Consider the following 17,869-nt stretch of genomic DNA (forward strand, 5'->3'; position numbering starts at 1 on the left):
CCTTCCCTCACCTGTTGATAAGCATATACCAAATGTGACTATCCTAAATCGAAATCCTGACTTTGCGTGTATTGGAATATTGCAGTATCTCTTTTCCTTATTATCAGTTTACATGCTGCTGTAGCAGTAGTCAGGATAACTTAATGACAGCAAATCACTACTGTGCATGACTAGAACTCTGACAGGATCATGTTGCCATGGACCAAGGCAGTGCTGGGGAGAAACATTTCAATTATTCTGTTTCTCGTCAATAAAAAAAACAAAACAAAACCCTAAAATGGAGCCACTCTCTTGCTTAAAACTGACTTCACTTGTTGCCCCAGTGGAAGGGGTGTTTGCTCATCCATCCTAGAATTGTATATTAATCTCTTCCCATAAATGAAGACAATATACTGTCACTTCCTATGCCTGGAAACTCCCCGATGTTCTGCTACCAGGCCCAATACCTATATCTGTGGTGCAATACTCTTCACATAAGGCTAGATGGCACCCAGCACATTCCTGGGTGGCCAATGGAGGTGAGTGCACAGAGCCTTCTCCACTGCAACCACTTGTGCTAGGACCAGTACGCTTCCAGCCCATGCGCTCTCGTGACCACAGTGAATGCTCCCGATTGCCATCACCAGGGGCACAGAAAGGGGAATGAGAGAAAGGAGAACCATATCTCTGCCACTCCCCACAGCTCCATGCCAGCTGGCAGAGATGGCCAGCTGCACAGGGGAACTTGTATTGCTCCCTTATATGACTTAACAACGAGCAAGCTTCCTTGTGTGTGCACCTATTGGAGACATTATACACTTAACTGGAATTTTTCTTAGCAAGCTGAATTGAGCCTAATGCCACTTAATGGCAAGGAGTGGTTATTAATTAGCGAGAAAGTCTGTTTAATTGGGATGCATGGAGGTGATTAAGTAGTGCTGAAAGAAAGATATCCGGTCTTTGTGAGTGTGAGCTGTGGGTGCTGTGTCTCCCCACGAAGGATCATTGCCAGTACTGGCTCAGCAATGCAAAACTGCTGTTTTAGGGCTGAGTACATTTATCCTTAGAATGCTAAGATGGAGTGTTTTTATTATTATTTAATTCGGAGGTGCTCAATTGCTATGGAGATGAGGTCCAGGTAAGTATTGAGGTAGCCATACATGCATATTTGAATCTGTGGGTTGATCTGCTCTCACTTGCATGCCATCTAACCAGTATCCATGGGTTTAAATTTCTTATGAGAAATTTTGCTGACCTTTTGTGGCCATATGGCTATATCTTGATCACTCAGTATGTCAACAATATGTATAGTAAACACAGGAGAGAGCACATTCAAAAAAGGATAGAAAGCAGTTTAGCTCCAAATTTTACTGAAATCAAGCATCTGAATGTATGTTCTCATCATCCCTTTCCCATTGTTACACTACAGTTGCCTCGAAGTAGATGTTTATGTGAAAGTTTTATTTCAAATGCAAATTACGTGATCACAGCATCTGAGTTTCAGTAAGTAGTACAGTGAAATAGCAGTTGAACAAAAGAAATTTGAAAATATGTTTAATGTGATTTCTATAAAAATACATATTGTAGGTATTACAGAATCCAGATATTGATAACAAACAAGAAGATCCTTTACAACAAAACTCCTTCAAAGCACACCTCATTAGGTTCTTCTCCTGGATAACACGAATGAACCGTTTCAAACATCTTCACATAAGGCAATAAACGTATGTGCGCAGAAGCGCACTAGTGTGTTGAAGTGTGGCTTTAAAGCAAAGGCAGATATAACGTATGTTAGCCTTCTGTGCAGGTTGAGAACTTCGCAAGAAGTGACATTTCACTGAAGGATTACTTGCTGTGTTCTCTAAAAATGCATCTCTTTCCTGTAGAACCAGGAGATATTCTTGTGTGTTGGGACTTAAATATGAGAGAGCTAATTTTCTGCGACTACAGAATTTTTCTGAATTGCTTCTTTTTAATTTTTCTATTAACTTTAAATTAAACTCCACCATTCTAGGCAGCGTGGGAACTTTTTTTTAAAGTGTCTTGAAAAAAGAAATTTTGTTGCATAAATGGCTATTTTTAAAATTCCCAGCTATAGTAAAGACTGTTTTTATAGAACAGAAAAGAGTATGTCCTACTCTAAAAATGTGAAATCTGTGTAAAGGAAAATACAAAACATAAGTAAGAGGATGTGGAATTTTTCATGTACAACATGCACTTTACAGTCTGTAGCAGGTTATAAATCAAAATTAAATACATAAAAAACATGCTACAAAACGTGGGATTTTTCCCCAGAAACCTGCACTCAAGGTTTAACTTTTAGCATTTCACTTTTCTAGTTTTTATTGGTTTGAAGGAATAATTACAAAGCATGAAGTGTTTAAAATCTTCTCTTTCTGCTTCCACAAACTTCACACTGTCAGTTTAAAATAACACAAAACAGTGTACCAATGTGTAAAACTGCTAAAATTTAACAGAACCCAACTGTATCCTAATTCTTTTGAGCACTGAGTGGTATAACTGTTTCCCATGGAGTTTGAGGATTTGAGCTCTCATGCATGTGTTTTTGTTTGTCTGTTGCATCTGTGTGCGCCTTAACTGCTGGTATTGTTGCAAATTTCATACACTGAATTCTCTGTCATAATAAAGCTAAACTGAAGTAAAAGGGCATGGTCAAGCAACTGAAGAGTCACTTATTCTAGAGGGAGTCTATTTTTTCTCTAAATATCATCCTTCCTCAGAATCTATGTCTGAGAGGGCTATATCTGAAAGCACGAACAGTGCCACACTTGCATGCATCAGTACTAATCAGTCTTGGCACAAGAAAGTCATTACTTTTGATCTATTTAAAATGGCATCTTGCAAAATCCATTAAAGATAACTGGGCAAGTTTTAAGGATGGTCACACGATCAACCTCTCCATAACTGGAAGGGATCCTAAGTTAGCAGATCTTGCTGAGGATCTTGTGCAGGAATTCCTCTTCAGTAGGATACTCTTTGCCCTGAGCCTACACAGAGGCACCTGTGTGTGTGAGCTAGGGGTTTGGTGACCAGCTCGTTTTTAGAGGTAGGAGGATGAAGCTACTGTCATTGGCATTCTCTTTTCCTTAAGCAGTAGGTATCCACTCCTAAAGTAATGTCAACTGAAACAGCATTAAACTTGGATTCTGTGCATTCTCTCTCCCTCTCTCTCACTCCCTCAGGGGGATTATGCACAGTAGGTGTGCTACCAGAGAAGTGCAGGTGGCTCAGTTATCTGCAGGACTGTGTTCCCTTTCATGGGGATCCCAAGGATCTGTGGTTTTGGAAGGCCATAACTCCTGCTTCCTTCACACCCCCAAGGGAAAAGATGTCCATGAAACTCAGTGTTGTCCACCAGTCTGGGTTCCACTAACCCCTCCATTGGATACTTCTGTGGAAGAGCACTGTATCTCTAGAGTGAAAATCTAGCCCATTTCAAAACAATGAACTAAGCAGTTTCAGTTCTACACCTTCTACACCAGGGTTACCTGCCAGCATATGTTTCCTTTTCTCCGTTGCGATGTGAAAAATCCACATAAAACAACAGGAGAAACTGAATATTAATGTAAAGTATCATCAAGTACGCAAAGGGTAAAATGTTCAAAATTACCTAAGTCCCATTTTCTGAAAATGTTACCTAAAGAAAAAAGAGTAAAATTTTTTTCTCTAATCTCTTTCAATGAGGCGTTTGCTGTCTAAACATAGTTTATCTATTGTTATAATAATCAGATTAAGTTGACAGTATCATTTTTCAGGTCTAAATAGGTGTCAAATATAAATACATTGGGCCAAATGTCATAATTCCCTACAACTGCTTTGGGTTCAGTGGGGTGGCACAAGCATAACTGAGAGCAGAATTTGGCCCAGTACGTAAATAGTTCCCTGAGCTTCATCTGAATATGTTGTTTTCCATTTCAGAAATCTAATTTTATTTCTGTTTTATTGACGACAGTCCAGAAACCTCTGCCAAGTATTAACACTGTTAAACTCTGAAAACTTCTTCACATCAAGTTCTGTCATAATCCAAAATGATCATTAGAGAAAGTAATTTGCTAGCCATTTAATCAACTGTCATTTGTTTAAAGCATTTTTGTTATCTTTTTGAGTAACATTGAAACAGAGACTTTACAGAAATCCAAAAGCTTTTCTTTTTTATTCCAGTATTTTTTTAAAAATCCATAATAGAAAACATGGGTTATTTCCCCTCCCTCTACCTCACTAAATAAAACATAGTTATGTCCCTTTGCTGCGAGGCCAGGAACAAAGTCACCAGCATGACTGGGGTTAGAGGTAGAGGGACCTAGGGTGTAATGGTAGGATGTTCCATCTCTCCACCTCCGATGGGTAACTACTTCCATAAAATGCCCCTATCCCCATAGGAGACTGGTCTAAAGGAAGAGCTAAGAAATTTGCACTTTAAACAGCACCTTTCCTCTCCTGCACAGATTAAATTCCTCCTAAAAAGTAAGGATGGTGCAATATGAATGACCCATATGTGAGCTCTGAAACCCATCACATGAGTCACAAAACCAGCCCACAGCCTGAGAGAAATTGAGAACACAGTTAGGAGTGTTACTGGCAAAGAGAGATGATGATGGAAGGAGCACCTAGGAGAGTCAAACTAAGTGACAGTAGGATAAGGCATGTACAGAGTTTCTTTCATATCCTTTACCCATTTTTCTTGCCTTGCACTGTCTCCACGTTACTTGGGGTCCTACTGCTGTGGAATATGAGAAGGTGGCAAGAGAAAAGATGTGATCCTACAGCAGTACACCAAAATCTGCAGTACTTCCAGATTAAATTTTCCTCCATGCATTTTCACATGGGAGGAGATGCATAGGGACCTATATCAATAGGACTGTGTTTCATTTTGTCTGTTTAAAACATGTTTCATGGTGGTGGCTTAAACAATTCCTTAGAAAAGAGATTGTATGTTGAAGACAATAGGAGTTGAGAACAGGTGGTACCACAGAATAGGCTGTCAGTGCCTTGCAGAATCCCACCACTAGGGACCAATGCAAACACTTCAGCAGGTATGTGAATGAGACTCATGTGAGTTAAAAAGAAAAGGAGGACTTGTGGCACCTTAGAGACTAACCAATTTATCTGAGCATAAGCTTTCGTGAGCTACAGCTCACTTCATCGGATGTATGCTGTGGAAAGTGTAGTCAAGTTACCCACCTGCATAAGTAGTTTCAGACTGGAGCATGACAATGGACCACATAATTATGCTAGACACTACAGTTTTTTACTGTGTTGTGTTTTAAGTAAAAAGTGAAGTAAAACCTGTTACATATACATACACACACGCTTAAAGAATACACTTGTTGAAGGAAGCAACAGAAGAACATTGCAAATGATGCAATTTTTAATATGTTCTATCAACTAGTGAATTCTAGCATTTCACTACTTCATTCCATGCCATCTGGCTCACAGGGAGCAATTAAACTTAAAAAGAAACAAAACATTAAAATTGTAATTAACACTAAAACAGAATACTATCAGCTGTCAGGTAGCAGTTTGCATTTCCAGAAATTTAGCTTTTAGTTATAAATAAGACAGCGATAAAACTACTAATTTAAGTATTCAAATTATTAAATGAAAAATACATTACAAGCTAAAATGTTGTAGAACTATATCACTGAGTTACTTTGGTCACTGTACTTATGTATGCAATTTTTGCAATATTTAAAAAAAGATTTGCTATGGCAAGGGATGGATAGCACTGCAATTAGGAACATTTTTATTTACATTATACTACAAAACTCTCCAAGCATAAGAATGTTTCAAAAGCCAAAAATAGGAATAAACTTTGTTATGATGATTATACATAGCTAACTGTGTGCTTTTCTTTTTTTTTTTTTTTTTTTTTTTTAATTTCTAGAACCACATCACGGCCTTTGCAGAAATCACATGATGATGAAGCTGATGTATATTCACTACACTGGACATCATCTCTTTTCACAGTCCACTCATACTAACGGAAGTGTGTTGAAAATAAGACAGTAAAAATTGTCTGATTTATAACTTGATTTTTACAACATTAAAACTACATCAACATTTGAAAAATACTTCTTAAATATTAAAAGGTCACTTTACTTTCCAACAAAAGCATTGCACCATTATTTATGTATTTATTTATGGGGGTGGGAGTGGGAGGGAATCTGAACACTAGTCATGTTTGTATGACAATGCCCTCTCTAGCCTTTTTTTGGCTATTTATCATTTTAATTATTCATATATCTATTCAGCAGTACATCATTTTCTGATTGATTTGGATTTTTAAAATCTGAGTTTTTAATTCAGCATGACATTGTTTCCATTTGAGCAGATTTCAGTGTATGAAATTTTTTTTTAAAATTATGTTCTGTACTAAAATTCTATTTGCTCATTATATTATGCTGTATTTCACTTAAGATATCATTCATACCATATGTTACATGTAAGACTGGTGCTTCTGCTTTTGAAGAGAAAAAATGCCAATTTTTACTGTAATAAGTATTGTATCATAATTAAAAGTTTATTTGGATATTTTCCTGACTTAAGTGTAGTCAAGTGGTTGATATGTAGTTCCTGAATGTCTTGGATGATGTACATTGTAGCTAGGATAAAGGACATGATAAAATATAGAAATTCTGGCCATTGGTATATATCCTTTTTTAGTAATGATTTCTCACTCTGAGTTAAGGGCTCCATTCTTAGTCCCAGGATATCTTCTTTCTGTAACTAACATCAGAAGTACAGCTATTGCAGATCACTGAAACTACATGGAGTCTATATTCTCCTTCTGAATATGTTTTATGCATCTCAGGGCACCCAACTGACATGCTGGAAGTGCGTGTGTCAAGGTGAATGGGGGTTAGAGGAGGGAACTAGCCTAACAAGCAATTTACATATTTCTATACCCTATGTTTTTGTTTCAGGGAATTTGTGGGAAACGTGGCTGTGTAAATGTAAGAGGTATCACAGATATCTTGGCCCAAATTGCTAAAGATATTTAGGCACTGCTGAGTTCAGGGTGGTCAGTAACCTTTTGGCTCCTATGTGCCTAAATCCCTTTTGAAAATGAGATTTAGGCTCCTAAATTAGTTAGGTGTTACAATGCTGAGTGTAGCACCTAAATACCTTGTAAACATCCGGTCTCTTTGGCTAACATGACCAGAACTTATATAATCAAGCACAAGGGGGTCTTACTGACCTTGGGAGCATAATGGGGGACATATTTCAAATTAATGCATTTTCCAACCATTTTTGTAGCGTGTAAGCGAAAACCTGACTTGTCTTTAACTTCATGCATTCATATCTTCTTTTTCACTCATTGTTCACGATCAAACCTACCCATTGGAAAGGCAATCCAGCTCTCCATTAATGCTGAAGTTGGCCCATATAGAGTAATTTTATAGAAGTGGAGAGCCCAAAAGAGTTTGCAACTGTTTGATAGAGTGAATGTCTGACCTATCTCTGGAGACTTAGCTTTGGCAACTGCAGATCTAATGCTACAGCTCGTCACACATCAAGAACAGCAGTGGTGGTAGATCTGTTGAGACAAGCAGAGCATGCCAAGCCTCACGTTTTCCATGCACTAACCAGTGGTGGAGGCTGCCCAACCAATATAAAAAAACAAGACCCTGTGATGTCAGGTGTATATGAAATGTTTAACTCTATACTTTCCCTTCATTTGGTCAATAAAGGGAATGCCCATTTAATCTCTAATAACCTAAACACTGCCTGGAGGACAGAGCAGGATCACCAGTGTGAACATTGTTTGAGTAGAACAGAGAACAGATCATACACTTATCCAACTAAACTGAAAATCCAGAATAAAGATGCATGTATGTGAAAAAAGCAAGAATAGAGCCCTTCACCACCACAATGCTACTTAAACAATTGACAACAATGTTCATTAAAATATCAATTGTTTAAAAAATTGTAGTATTTTTCAAATGTGTGTGCCACCCTGCTAAATACATTTACCCTTCTTCCTCTAGCTGTTTAGGAACCAACCCACTACAAATTGCTCTATGTGCAGCTTAAAGTGAAATCTTCACTTTTTTTTTTGCATGGCGGTGATCCTGCAGATTTTATATATTATTATCAAGAGGCTCTTTTATGTTGAGATTTTTTCCAGCATACTGTGTACATTCAGCTTGTAACTGGTCTCTCTCTCCCCCTCTCAGGGATCTAGGCCAGTCAAGCATTTGGGTTAAATTGATCAGATGTTTTTGTTGTGAACTGACAGTGGATAAACAAAAAGCGACACTTTCCTGTGTACTGTATTTTTAAATAACTTTTTTTTCATTTATAGGTACAGTATTTTTTTAGACAAGTGATCAGGGCCAGTAGTCAGTTGATTGTTTATCTTATTTACTTGTAGACTGAGTAATTTAAAAGTTGATGCTGACTGACTGTCTTCATTATTATAGGATGCACTAGAATTCCATGATGTACCTCTACAGTATTTAACTAGTCTTCATCTACTGTGTACAGCTGAGGGGCTGGTCTTATTGCACTTCAGGTAGCAGTCGGTAAACTTGCCCACTAACCACTTTTACCCTGTCATTTATCTGTTTGTTTACCCTGAGGGCTGTTTTTAGACGTACATGGTACCATGCAGGATTGACGATTCCATTCTGAGTAGCCGTCATGACCCTCCTGGAAAATCTATTAGCTAGGGCAGTGTTGTTCCTACTAAAATATACTGGATGACTGTAAAATGTCAATTATTTTCAAATGCAACTATTTTCATGAACTCTTGATGGGCCTGTTTTGATCATGGTGCAGAAAACTTCAGTGCAACAACCCAACTTGTATGTTTTAAAGAAGACGCCTACGATGCAGAAACCAGCTCTGATACTATACTTAATTAGATTTTTATCAGAAAATGTCAGCAAACATTGATTTCACCAAACACATACAAACCAATGGAAAAATGTCTCAATCCATAATCAAAATTTACAGCTATGCAAAGGAAGAAAGACACCGCTGGAGAACTTAGCGTTTAATTTAAGGAACATTATTTGTATGTTCTCATATGTGATAATTTTGTGCTTGAGTAGTTATAAACCTAAACTTTTTGAATCTCAACATCTATCATTAAATAATTGTCTGGTAACATCCCCACCCCTCAATTTTCCCCAAATATGGAAACTTAAATAAATCAAAATGTAAAAAATGCTTAAAAATAAACATCTTTCAAAATTATATTTAAAAAAATCAAATTCCGCCAAGCTTATATATGCTCTGCTGTGTCCCTACACAGTGCAATTCATAAGGCATATGGGGACACCATCTGGGCTCATATCCAGACCATTTTAGATGGCTTGATAAGGATTCTGCACTTTGTTTGTAATCATGAAATGCATAAGACATACGGAGACAGCATCTGGACTCTCATCTATTCAGCTTGTAAAAATGTTCATTTTTAACAATATATATTAAAAGGGAATAATGTTACTATTTTTCAGCTGCAATTTGCTTTGCTATTTGTTACTTCTTCCTAATTCTACTGCTTTCTTGGATCCTTGCAAGGGCCGCAATGCATTTGGCAGTCTATTGTCATGTTCTGCTAGCAGGGAGCTTTCTGCAATCTAGAAAGTATTTGATTTTGGTATTCCTGTGGCCTGTCAGCGGAAAGCAGGGGCAATACATTTTATGGACAGATAATGCCCACCTCCATTAGTATAATCAAGAGGAATGAGAAACTGTTGACCTAGATGCTGTGGGAGGCACCAGTGAAGATGGAGGAAAGGAAAATCAGACTTACTACTTAAAGGTACAGATGGATTTATTTAGGCATATGATAAACACTTATACCAGCACCCGAGCCTGGTGGGAGGAGCCCAAGTTGGCCCACTATTACAGCTGCAGTCTGCTTCATTCCCTGGCTCTCTTCAGTGGAAAAACAATAATGAAAAGAGACACACTGCTGTGTACTGTATTTTTTAGGAAATAAAATAATTTATCATGATTCTCATAATTTTTTTTTCAGGCCAGTGCCTACTTTTCTTTTGCCTTTGACACCAAACTCCTTATGATCCCCACATCATCAAGCTTTCATATATAGTAATATCCAGGTTCCAGTACACAGGATTCAATGCATACCTCACTACTGCCTTATCAGAGCTTGGGCCAAGCACCTGCCTGGAAGCCCTAGATCAGTGGTTCTCAAACTTGTGTACCCCTTTCTCATAGCAAGCCTCTGAGTGCAACCCCCCCCTATAAATTAAAGATGCTTTTTTAATATATTTAACACCATTATAAATGATGGAATCGAAGGCGGGCTTGGGGTGGAGGCTGACACCTCGCGACCCCCTGAGAGGTTCTCAAACTGGGGGTCGGGACCCCTGCCCTAGAACACTCCAGCATACCACTTTTGAAATCAGTGTCTTAGCTGGGGTCAACTAATCCCGAGTACTTGGCCCCAACAGCAGCTGAAATCATCAATGCTTTCAAAGAATGCAATAGTCCAGACAGATTTGAAGGAGACCACACTAGGTGCTAACAAAGTTGTCAACTAGTGCCCAGTTTCCAACTTCTTTTTTTCTCAGCCAGGTCCCTGAGACAGTGGTGATATGATGGTTGTTATTGGAGTTTAGATATCACATTCCATTACTTGGATCTCTGCCATTCAGTTTTCAGACCAAGACATGGCACAGAGACAACCTCTAGGGCCATACTGCTAGATCACTCAGCGGCCTTTGATACTGTCGGCTATGTGGCGCCGATGACACCACAGACAGCCACTCTTTCTGCCATACAGGTCACCAGAGGTTCATGATGGCACCTGAACATCCTTACCCAGGCCCCACACATGTGGCGTCTCCTGAGGTTATTACTGTCAATCCTCCACTTCAATAGTCTATCACCGACCTCCTGGGACAAACGGTGAGCAGCTAGAGATTCCATTGCCATCAGTATGTGGCTGATGCTCAAGTGTAAGTCTTACTCGTCCCGTGAAACCTTTACTATCACTAAAATGTTCCACAGCCTGGAATAGCTAAGTAGATGCAGAACAGCAGCCAGCTGAAACATGCTCCAGAAAAAGCAGAAGTGATGCTTTTGGGAAGAGAACAAATATTTTAAAGACATTGCCAATAATCTATCACCTCCATTGACTGAAGGTGTTGGACTGTGGATAGTGAAAGCAGAGCAAAGCCTCAGTGTGGCATCATGTCCCATTACTCACAGACACACACTACATCAGTAATAAGGAATGCTGCTTTCCATCTTTGGTTGGCCAGAAGCAAAGCCCTCTACTCCCAAATCATTTTCTTTTTCATATGGCCGATGTAACTGTAGTGCAACAACTATAATTTTACATTTGAATGGTTAAGCCAGATAATTGCTTCTGGAATAGCAGACTGTATTTCTGTGATGCCTCCTTTTTATTTGTGAATCGGGCATTGAGTTGTTATATGTTATATGTAGGGCTGTCAAGCGATCAAAAAAATGAATCACGATTAATCGCACTGTTAAACAATAATAGAATACCATTTACTTAAAATTTTTGGATGTTTTCTACATTTTCAAATATATTGATTTCAGTTACAACACAGAATACAAAGTGTACAGTGCTAACTTTATATTTATTTTTGATTACAAATATTTGCACTGTAAAAACAAAAGAAATAGTAGTTTTCAATTCACCTCATACAAGTATTGTAGTGCTATCTCTTCATCATAAAAGTTGAACTTACAAATGTAGAATGATGTACAAAAAAACTGCATTCAAGAATAAAACAATGTAAAACTTTAGAGCCTATAAGTCCACTCAGTCCTACTTCAGCCAATTGCTCAGATAAACAAGTTTGGTTATAATTTGCAGGAGATAATGCTGCCCATGTCTTCTTTACAATATCACCTGAAAGTGAGAACAGGCATTCGTATGGCACTGTTGTAACCGGTGTCACAACATATTTACGTGCAAGATGCGCTAAAGATTTATATGTCCCTTCATCTTCAACCACCATGCCATGGACAGGTGTCCATGTTGATGATGGGTTCTGCTCGATAACTATCAAAAGCAGTGTGTACTGACATGTTCACTTTCATCTTCCAATTCAGATGCCACCAGCAGAAGTGGTTTTTTGGTGGTTCAGGTTCTGTAGTTTCCGCATCAGAGTTTTGCTCTTTTAAGACTTCTGAAAGCATGTTCCACACCTTGTCTGTCTCAGATTTTGGAAGGCACTTCAGATTCTTAAACCTTGGGTCAAGTGCTGTAGCTATTTTTAGAAATCTCACATTGGTACCTTCTTTTGCGTTTTGTAAAATCTGCAGTGAAAGTGTTCTTAAAACAAATGTGCTGGGTCATCATCCGAGACTGCTATAACATGAACTATATGGCAGAATGTGGGTAAAACAGAACAGGAGACATACAATTCTGCCACAAGGAGTTCAGTCACAAATCTAATTAATGCATTGTTTTTTTAACGAGCATGGAAGCATGTCCTCTGGAATGGTAGCCAAAGCATGAAGGCATACAAATGTTTACCATATCTGGCATGTAAATACCTTGCAACACCAGCTACAAAAGTGCCATGCAAACACTTGTTTACACTTTCAGGTGACATTGTAAATAAGAAGCAGGCAGCATTATCTCCCATAAATGTAAATAAACTTTTTCTCTTAGTGTTTGGCTGAACAAGAAGTAGGACTGTGTGGACTTATAGCCTCCAAAGTTTTACATTGTTTTGTTTTTGAGTGTAGTTATGAGACAAAAAATCTACATTTGTAAGTTACGCTTTACCGATAAAGAGATTGCACTACAGTACGTATATGAGGTGAATTGAAAAATACTATTTCTTTTAACATTTTTACAGTGCAAATATTTGTAATAAAAATATAAAGTGAGCACTGTACACTTTTTATTCTGTGTTGTAACTGAAATCAATTACTTGAAAATGTAGAAAAACATCCAAAAATATTTAATAAATTTCAAATGATATTCGATTGTTTAACAGTGTGATTAATCGATATTAAGTTTTTTAATCGTGATTAATTTTTTAAAGTTAATTGCGTGAGTTAACTGCGATTAATCAACAGCCCTAGTTCCATGGTCTGTTCTCAGTGACCACAGTCACATAATGGAGGGTCTTTAATTTTCCATTTGTGCAGCAAGTATCCGCATCTGCCATGGTTTGTGCAGATACGATTTAGGGTTGCCCATGGGTAGTCCCAAATGAGAAACTATTAATCGATCCATGCTTTCATCACCTCCTGAATGGAGTTGGACAACTGCAAAATGTTTGTTGCACAGAGTCACTTCTTTCTGGCAGCACCTAGCAGCCTGCCTCCTAAGCAACCAAGTCAACAAAATAATCACACTCAAGTTCTAACAAACTCTAATGACTCCAACTGGTCTGAATTCAAAGAATTTGTCTCAATCTACACCACTGGCAGGGAGCTGGTTGCCTCCAACGGCCTTCACCATCTATGATCCATTGAGATAGATGAGGAAGTAGAGGAGGACCAAATTAAAACTTTTGAGTCCAGGGTCAGAGAGTTCTCAGAGGCATCATCCTGATGGTGGGACTCTTTGTAAGAGGAGATTCAGACTGATCCCTAACCTGACAATGTTCAGCTCTAAATATATAACCTTGTTCTTTGATAAAGCCTCCCCAAATAACAATTATGGAGAGACAGAGAGGGAGAGGGAAGAACAACACCTAGTGTATTGTTGGTTACTTTTAACATAACTGTGTTTCCATTGAGATACCCAGATGCCAGGCACCTTAGAAGTGACGCAGGGAAACAGATATCCTGAAAATGAAAGCAGGCATTTCTGTGATTTTATTATAAAAGGAAAACTGAAGCCATGAAGAGACATTATCAAAATGAGAGTGAGAGATGAGGAGAAATTCACAACGTTCACAAGACCATAGGAACTGCGAGAACTAAATGCACTAACTTCAGAGAAAAGAAAAGGAGTTCTTGTGGCACCTTAGAGACTAACCAATTTATTTGAGCATAAGCTTTCGTGAGCTACAGCTCACTTCATCGGATGCATACCGTGGAAACTGTTCGGCAGTTTCCACGGTATGCATCCGATGAAGTGAGCTGTAGCTCACGAAAGCTTATGCTCAAATAAATTGGTTAGTCTCTAAGGTGCCACAAGTACTCCTTTTCTTTTTGCGAATACAGACTAACACGGCTGTTACTCTGTAACTTCAGAGAGACTTTGCTGTACTTTATCTAATACAGCATAGAAAGCCAATAGTTTGGCAGAAAACATTTCTTTAGTCTTGAAATTGCATCAGAAGAAGAGAATTGCTTCTATTAGCAAGCTGTTCTGCTGCTAAATTGTCTGCTGTTACATCCTATGCCGCTACTGTTGCTTAAAGAAGCAGTGACAGTTGCTTTCTTAGCACTGTATCTGCACACTGCCAGCTGACAACTTAAAGATTTCAGACTCAAACCTTCTAAAAATAGGCCTGGTGCGATGAGAGCAACATGCTCATTTTAGCAAAACAAAACCACAAATGCCTTTTGCTCCTATTTGAGACAGAAGGCTTGACTATAATCCTGCTGGGAAACACTACGTATAAAACAAGACTTCACAATTTGTCAGTCTGCTGTACTGCTGTAAGTAGGATGTGATGGATCTTTACAGATCGTGTTGGTGACTAGCCAATTTTGGGGGGGGGGCAATTAGCAAAAACAGAAGTATACAGGCTTGGAGATATGCTGTTCTTCTCTTCTTGCAGTAATAGTGTGTCCTTTTAAAATAGATATACAGTTTTATTCTCACAGGAGAGAGAGAATTTTAAGACCCTAGACTACTCGTACTCTGCCAGTGGAGAGAACTATGTAAGAGCTTTCTCATTTTGCACTGTTTTAGGGAGAAGGGCAAGGATTGTAGGTCTTGTTTTGGGAATCAGTACAAGTACTTTGTATTAGAAGGTTCTGTAACTGTCTTTCTGACAACACTCCCACAGCAAACCTGGGGATGACAGGTTGTTTTACTTACAATAAATACATTTCAGGCATTTCACATTTTACTTGGGGGGAAAAAAGACAAACAATATGTTTGATCTATAATTCCTTGTCAGCTTGTCAGATATATATGCCATGGGGATTGGACACTGTAGTCTGCTAGCATTATTTATTTATGTACTCCAAAATTGGAGGTAACCTTCCTATCCAGGAATCTGGCATTAATAAGATTGCTGTTAGCTGCGCACATTGTAATAACAGGTAAACACCCAACATTTTAATTGTATAACTTCTGAAGCAATGCTGAAAGCTAAAATGTGCATAATTTTACTATTAATTATTACTTCAGTCTGTTCATGAAGACCAAGGGCTTTTCATATGAAGAGATGAAAAACATTCTCTTAAGTAAAGCTCATTTTGAGGGATGTCACTCATTTTAGTCCGAGTTACCTACATTCCCACAAAATTTGGGGACCTCTTTCTTTCACTGTACACTATTTAAATAAAGAAGATGCGGTTAGAGTTATTTACACTAGCAGGAGGAATCCAACAGCATTTTAAGTCTACTCAACGGGGATTTTTTGGTATTTCCCTCATTTTAGGTCTGTGTCACTCATTGTGTCTCACGTTTGGGCCTTGGCCGGATGCAGACTCCATATCTGCTGCTATAGTCAAGCACAGCTGAAGTCCTATTACAATACTCTCTCTGCGTGACTCACGAGAAAGGAAAGCAGTATGATCACCAGGGGAACTCAAGCTGAACTCACTTACTTGTTATGGTCAATGGGTGAAATTGAGCCCAGTGCACAGGACCTGAACAAGTCCCAAAAGCTACACTTAAACTTTAATGTAAAGTGTACCCATTCTAACCCAGTGTGGTCCTTTGTTGCCTTCCAGTGACCAAGCCATGGATAGAAGCTGAAGAAACTGCTACGGTCTCCAAGCAGCAGATGCTCATGCTTTTAGAGCCAAAGTTCAATTCCAACCATGGACTTCATTACAAGGGGTGCTCTATGTGGGGATGTGAACTGCTATGTACTTGTAATAATGCAGCTGGCCAGATTGTTTGCAAGGATCTCAGGATAAAAAATCATGAGCCTCAACAGCTTAAGCTAAAAGGGCCATCTCCATGAACTTAGAGACTCAAACCTCTCTGGACAAGCTACTACAAGGAAACAAAGCATGGGAAGTGTTATTTACCCCTTCACAGAACACAAGAACCACAGGTCACCCAATGAAATTAATAGGCAGCAGGTTTAAAACAAACAAAGAACTACTTCTTCACACAATGCATAGTCAACCTGTGGAACTCATTGCCTGGGGATGTTGTGAAGGCCAAAAGCATAACTGGGTTCAGAGAAGACTTAGCTACATTCATGGAGGATAGGTCCATCAATGGCTCTTGGACAAGATGGTCAGGGACGCAACTTCATGCTCTGGTTTTCTCTTAACCAGTGATTGCCAGATAATGGGACTAGACAACAGGAGGTGGATCACTTGATAAATTGCCCTGTTGTCTTCATTCCCTTTGAAGCATCTGCCACTGACCAGTGTTGGAAGACAGGATACTGGGCTAGATGAACCATTGGGCTGACTCAGTATGGCCGTTCTTATGTTTGTACGAGGTTACGTAAGACAAGGTTTCAGTGGTCCTTAAGGCTCTATGCTGGCCATCTGAACTGGGGTGATTTTCACCTAATATGTTCACCCTACCAAGTCTGTAGTTTCAGTATAAACAACATTTTAGAGGAATATACATACCAATAAAAAAGGAAACACTTACAGAACTTTCATCTTCCTCTCTCCCCTTTTAATATATCAACACCTTTGAACTGTACTTTGTATTCATGGTTCCCCTCCCCCACCCTTTGCTTCTGACAGCTGCATGCCTTTCTCATCAGATATTACATATTGCTGTGTCACATTATGTAAGGACCAGCAAATGTACCTGGGGCTCATATCTTTGTCAACAGAAAAATACATAAATAAATATAATCAAAGTACCTTAAGCAGATCCTAGATTTTTGGATATGACATTTGTGCGACAGGCACAAATATGGACTGGGTTTGTGTAAAAGACAGCTACAAAGAAGAGGAAGACAGAGTTGCGCAAGGCTGTGGGCTTTAACCTTTATGGAGTATGGCAAAAAAGGAAACTGGTCAAGACAATAGTTCAGAGTGGATTTTATGGCTTGATTTTTATTTCACCCAGGTTTTACACTGGTGTAACTCCATTTACTTCAATGGATTCATTCCAAGTTTACATGGGAGATTTCTTTAGTGTTTCAGGTCTGTTCTATGTTACAGACCTCTTTACCTACTTGTGATATTTGCAGCTCATACCATATCAAAAAGCCAAGAGCTATATTTGTAGGGTGGTTTTGCAATGATCATGGGTGGAACAACTAAGACTCGGTATTTGGACCAGATATCAGCAGACCTTAGAGAGCCCTGTTTGCATGACAGCTATGCATACAATGGCTATAAAAGTCACTGACCCAGAATAGAGAAGTGCCAAGAAAGAAGAAGACCATATCAAACAGCCATTGCATAAGCAGGATTCCCACTTGAGAGTGTAATTAAAGATTTACTAGACTGTCAGAAACAGAGTAGAATTAAACTTAACACAATTTGCACGCTCTGCTTTGAGAAATCCACTTTTTGCTACCGTGTGCCACCTCCACATTGACCAAACCTGGGGATTTTAGCTAAGCCTCAAACATGGACCACCAAATAAAAATACGATTCCTTAGCTATATCTGAGCCCTAAACAGAATCTGTTTTATACAAGCACACACCTGCATTTGCAGTGGCTATTAGTATTGCTTCTCAGGTGCATTAGCTGTAGCCCATTTGGGAAGTCATGAGACAGTTGAGGTATACGCTGCCATCAGACAGACAGCCTATGATTCAGTGCTGGATGATGTGACAACTGTCC

General features: G+C 38.8%; 1 protein-coding gene across 1 annotated transcript in view; it reads left to right on the plus strand.

The window, feature by feature from the left end:
* PLPPR5 (phospholipid phosphatase related 5) overlaps positions 1 to 6,322 on the plus strand; it is a 53,814-nt gene extending 47,492 nt beyond the window's left edge. Inside the window, exon 6 of the mRNA XM_073356958.1 lies at positions 5,885 to 6,322. Within this exon, the coding sequence (XP_073213059.1) occupies positions 5,885 to 5,917 (33 nt within the window). The 3' untranslated portion in view covers positions 5,918 to 6,322. The remainder of the gene's footprint in view (positions 1 to 5,884) is intronic.
* The last annotated feature ends 11,547 nt before the right edge of the window (positions 6,323 to 17,869 follow it).

This window comes from Lepidochelys kempii, chromosome 8 (genome assembly GCF_965140285.1).
Source record: "Lepidochelys kempii isolate rLepKem1 chromosome 8, rLepKem1.hap1, whole genome shotgun sequence".
NCBI classification, from domain to species: domain Eukaryota; kingdom Metazoa; phylum Chordata; order Testudines; family Cheloniidae; genus Lepidochelys; species Lepidochelys kempii.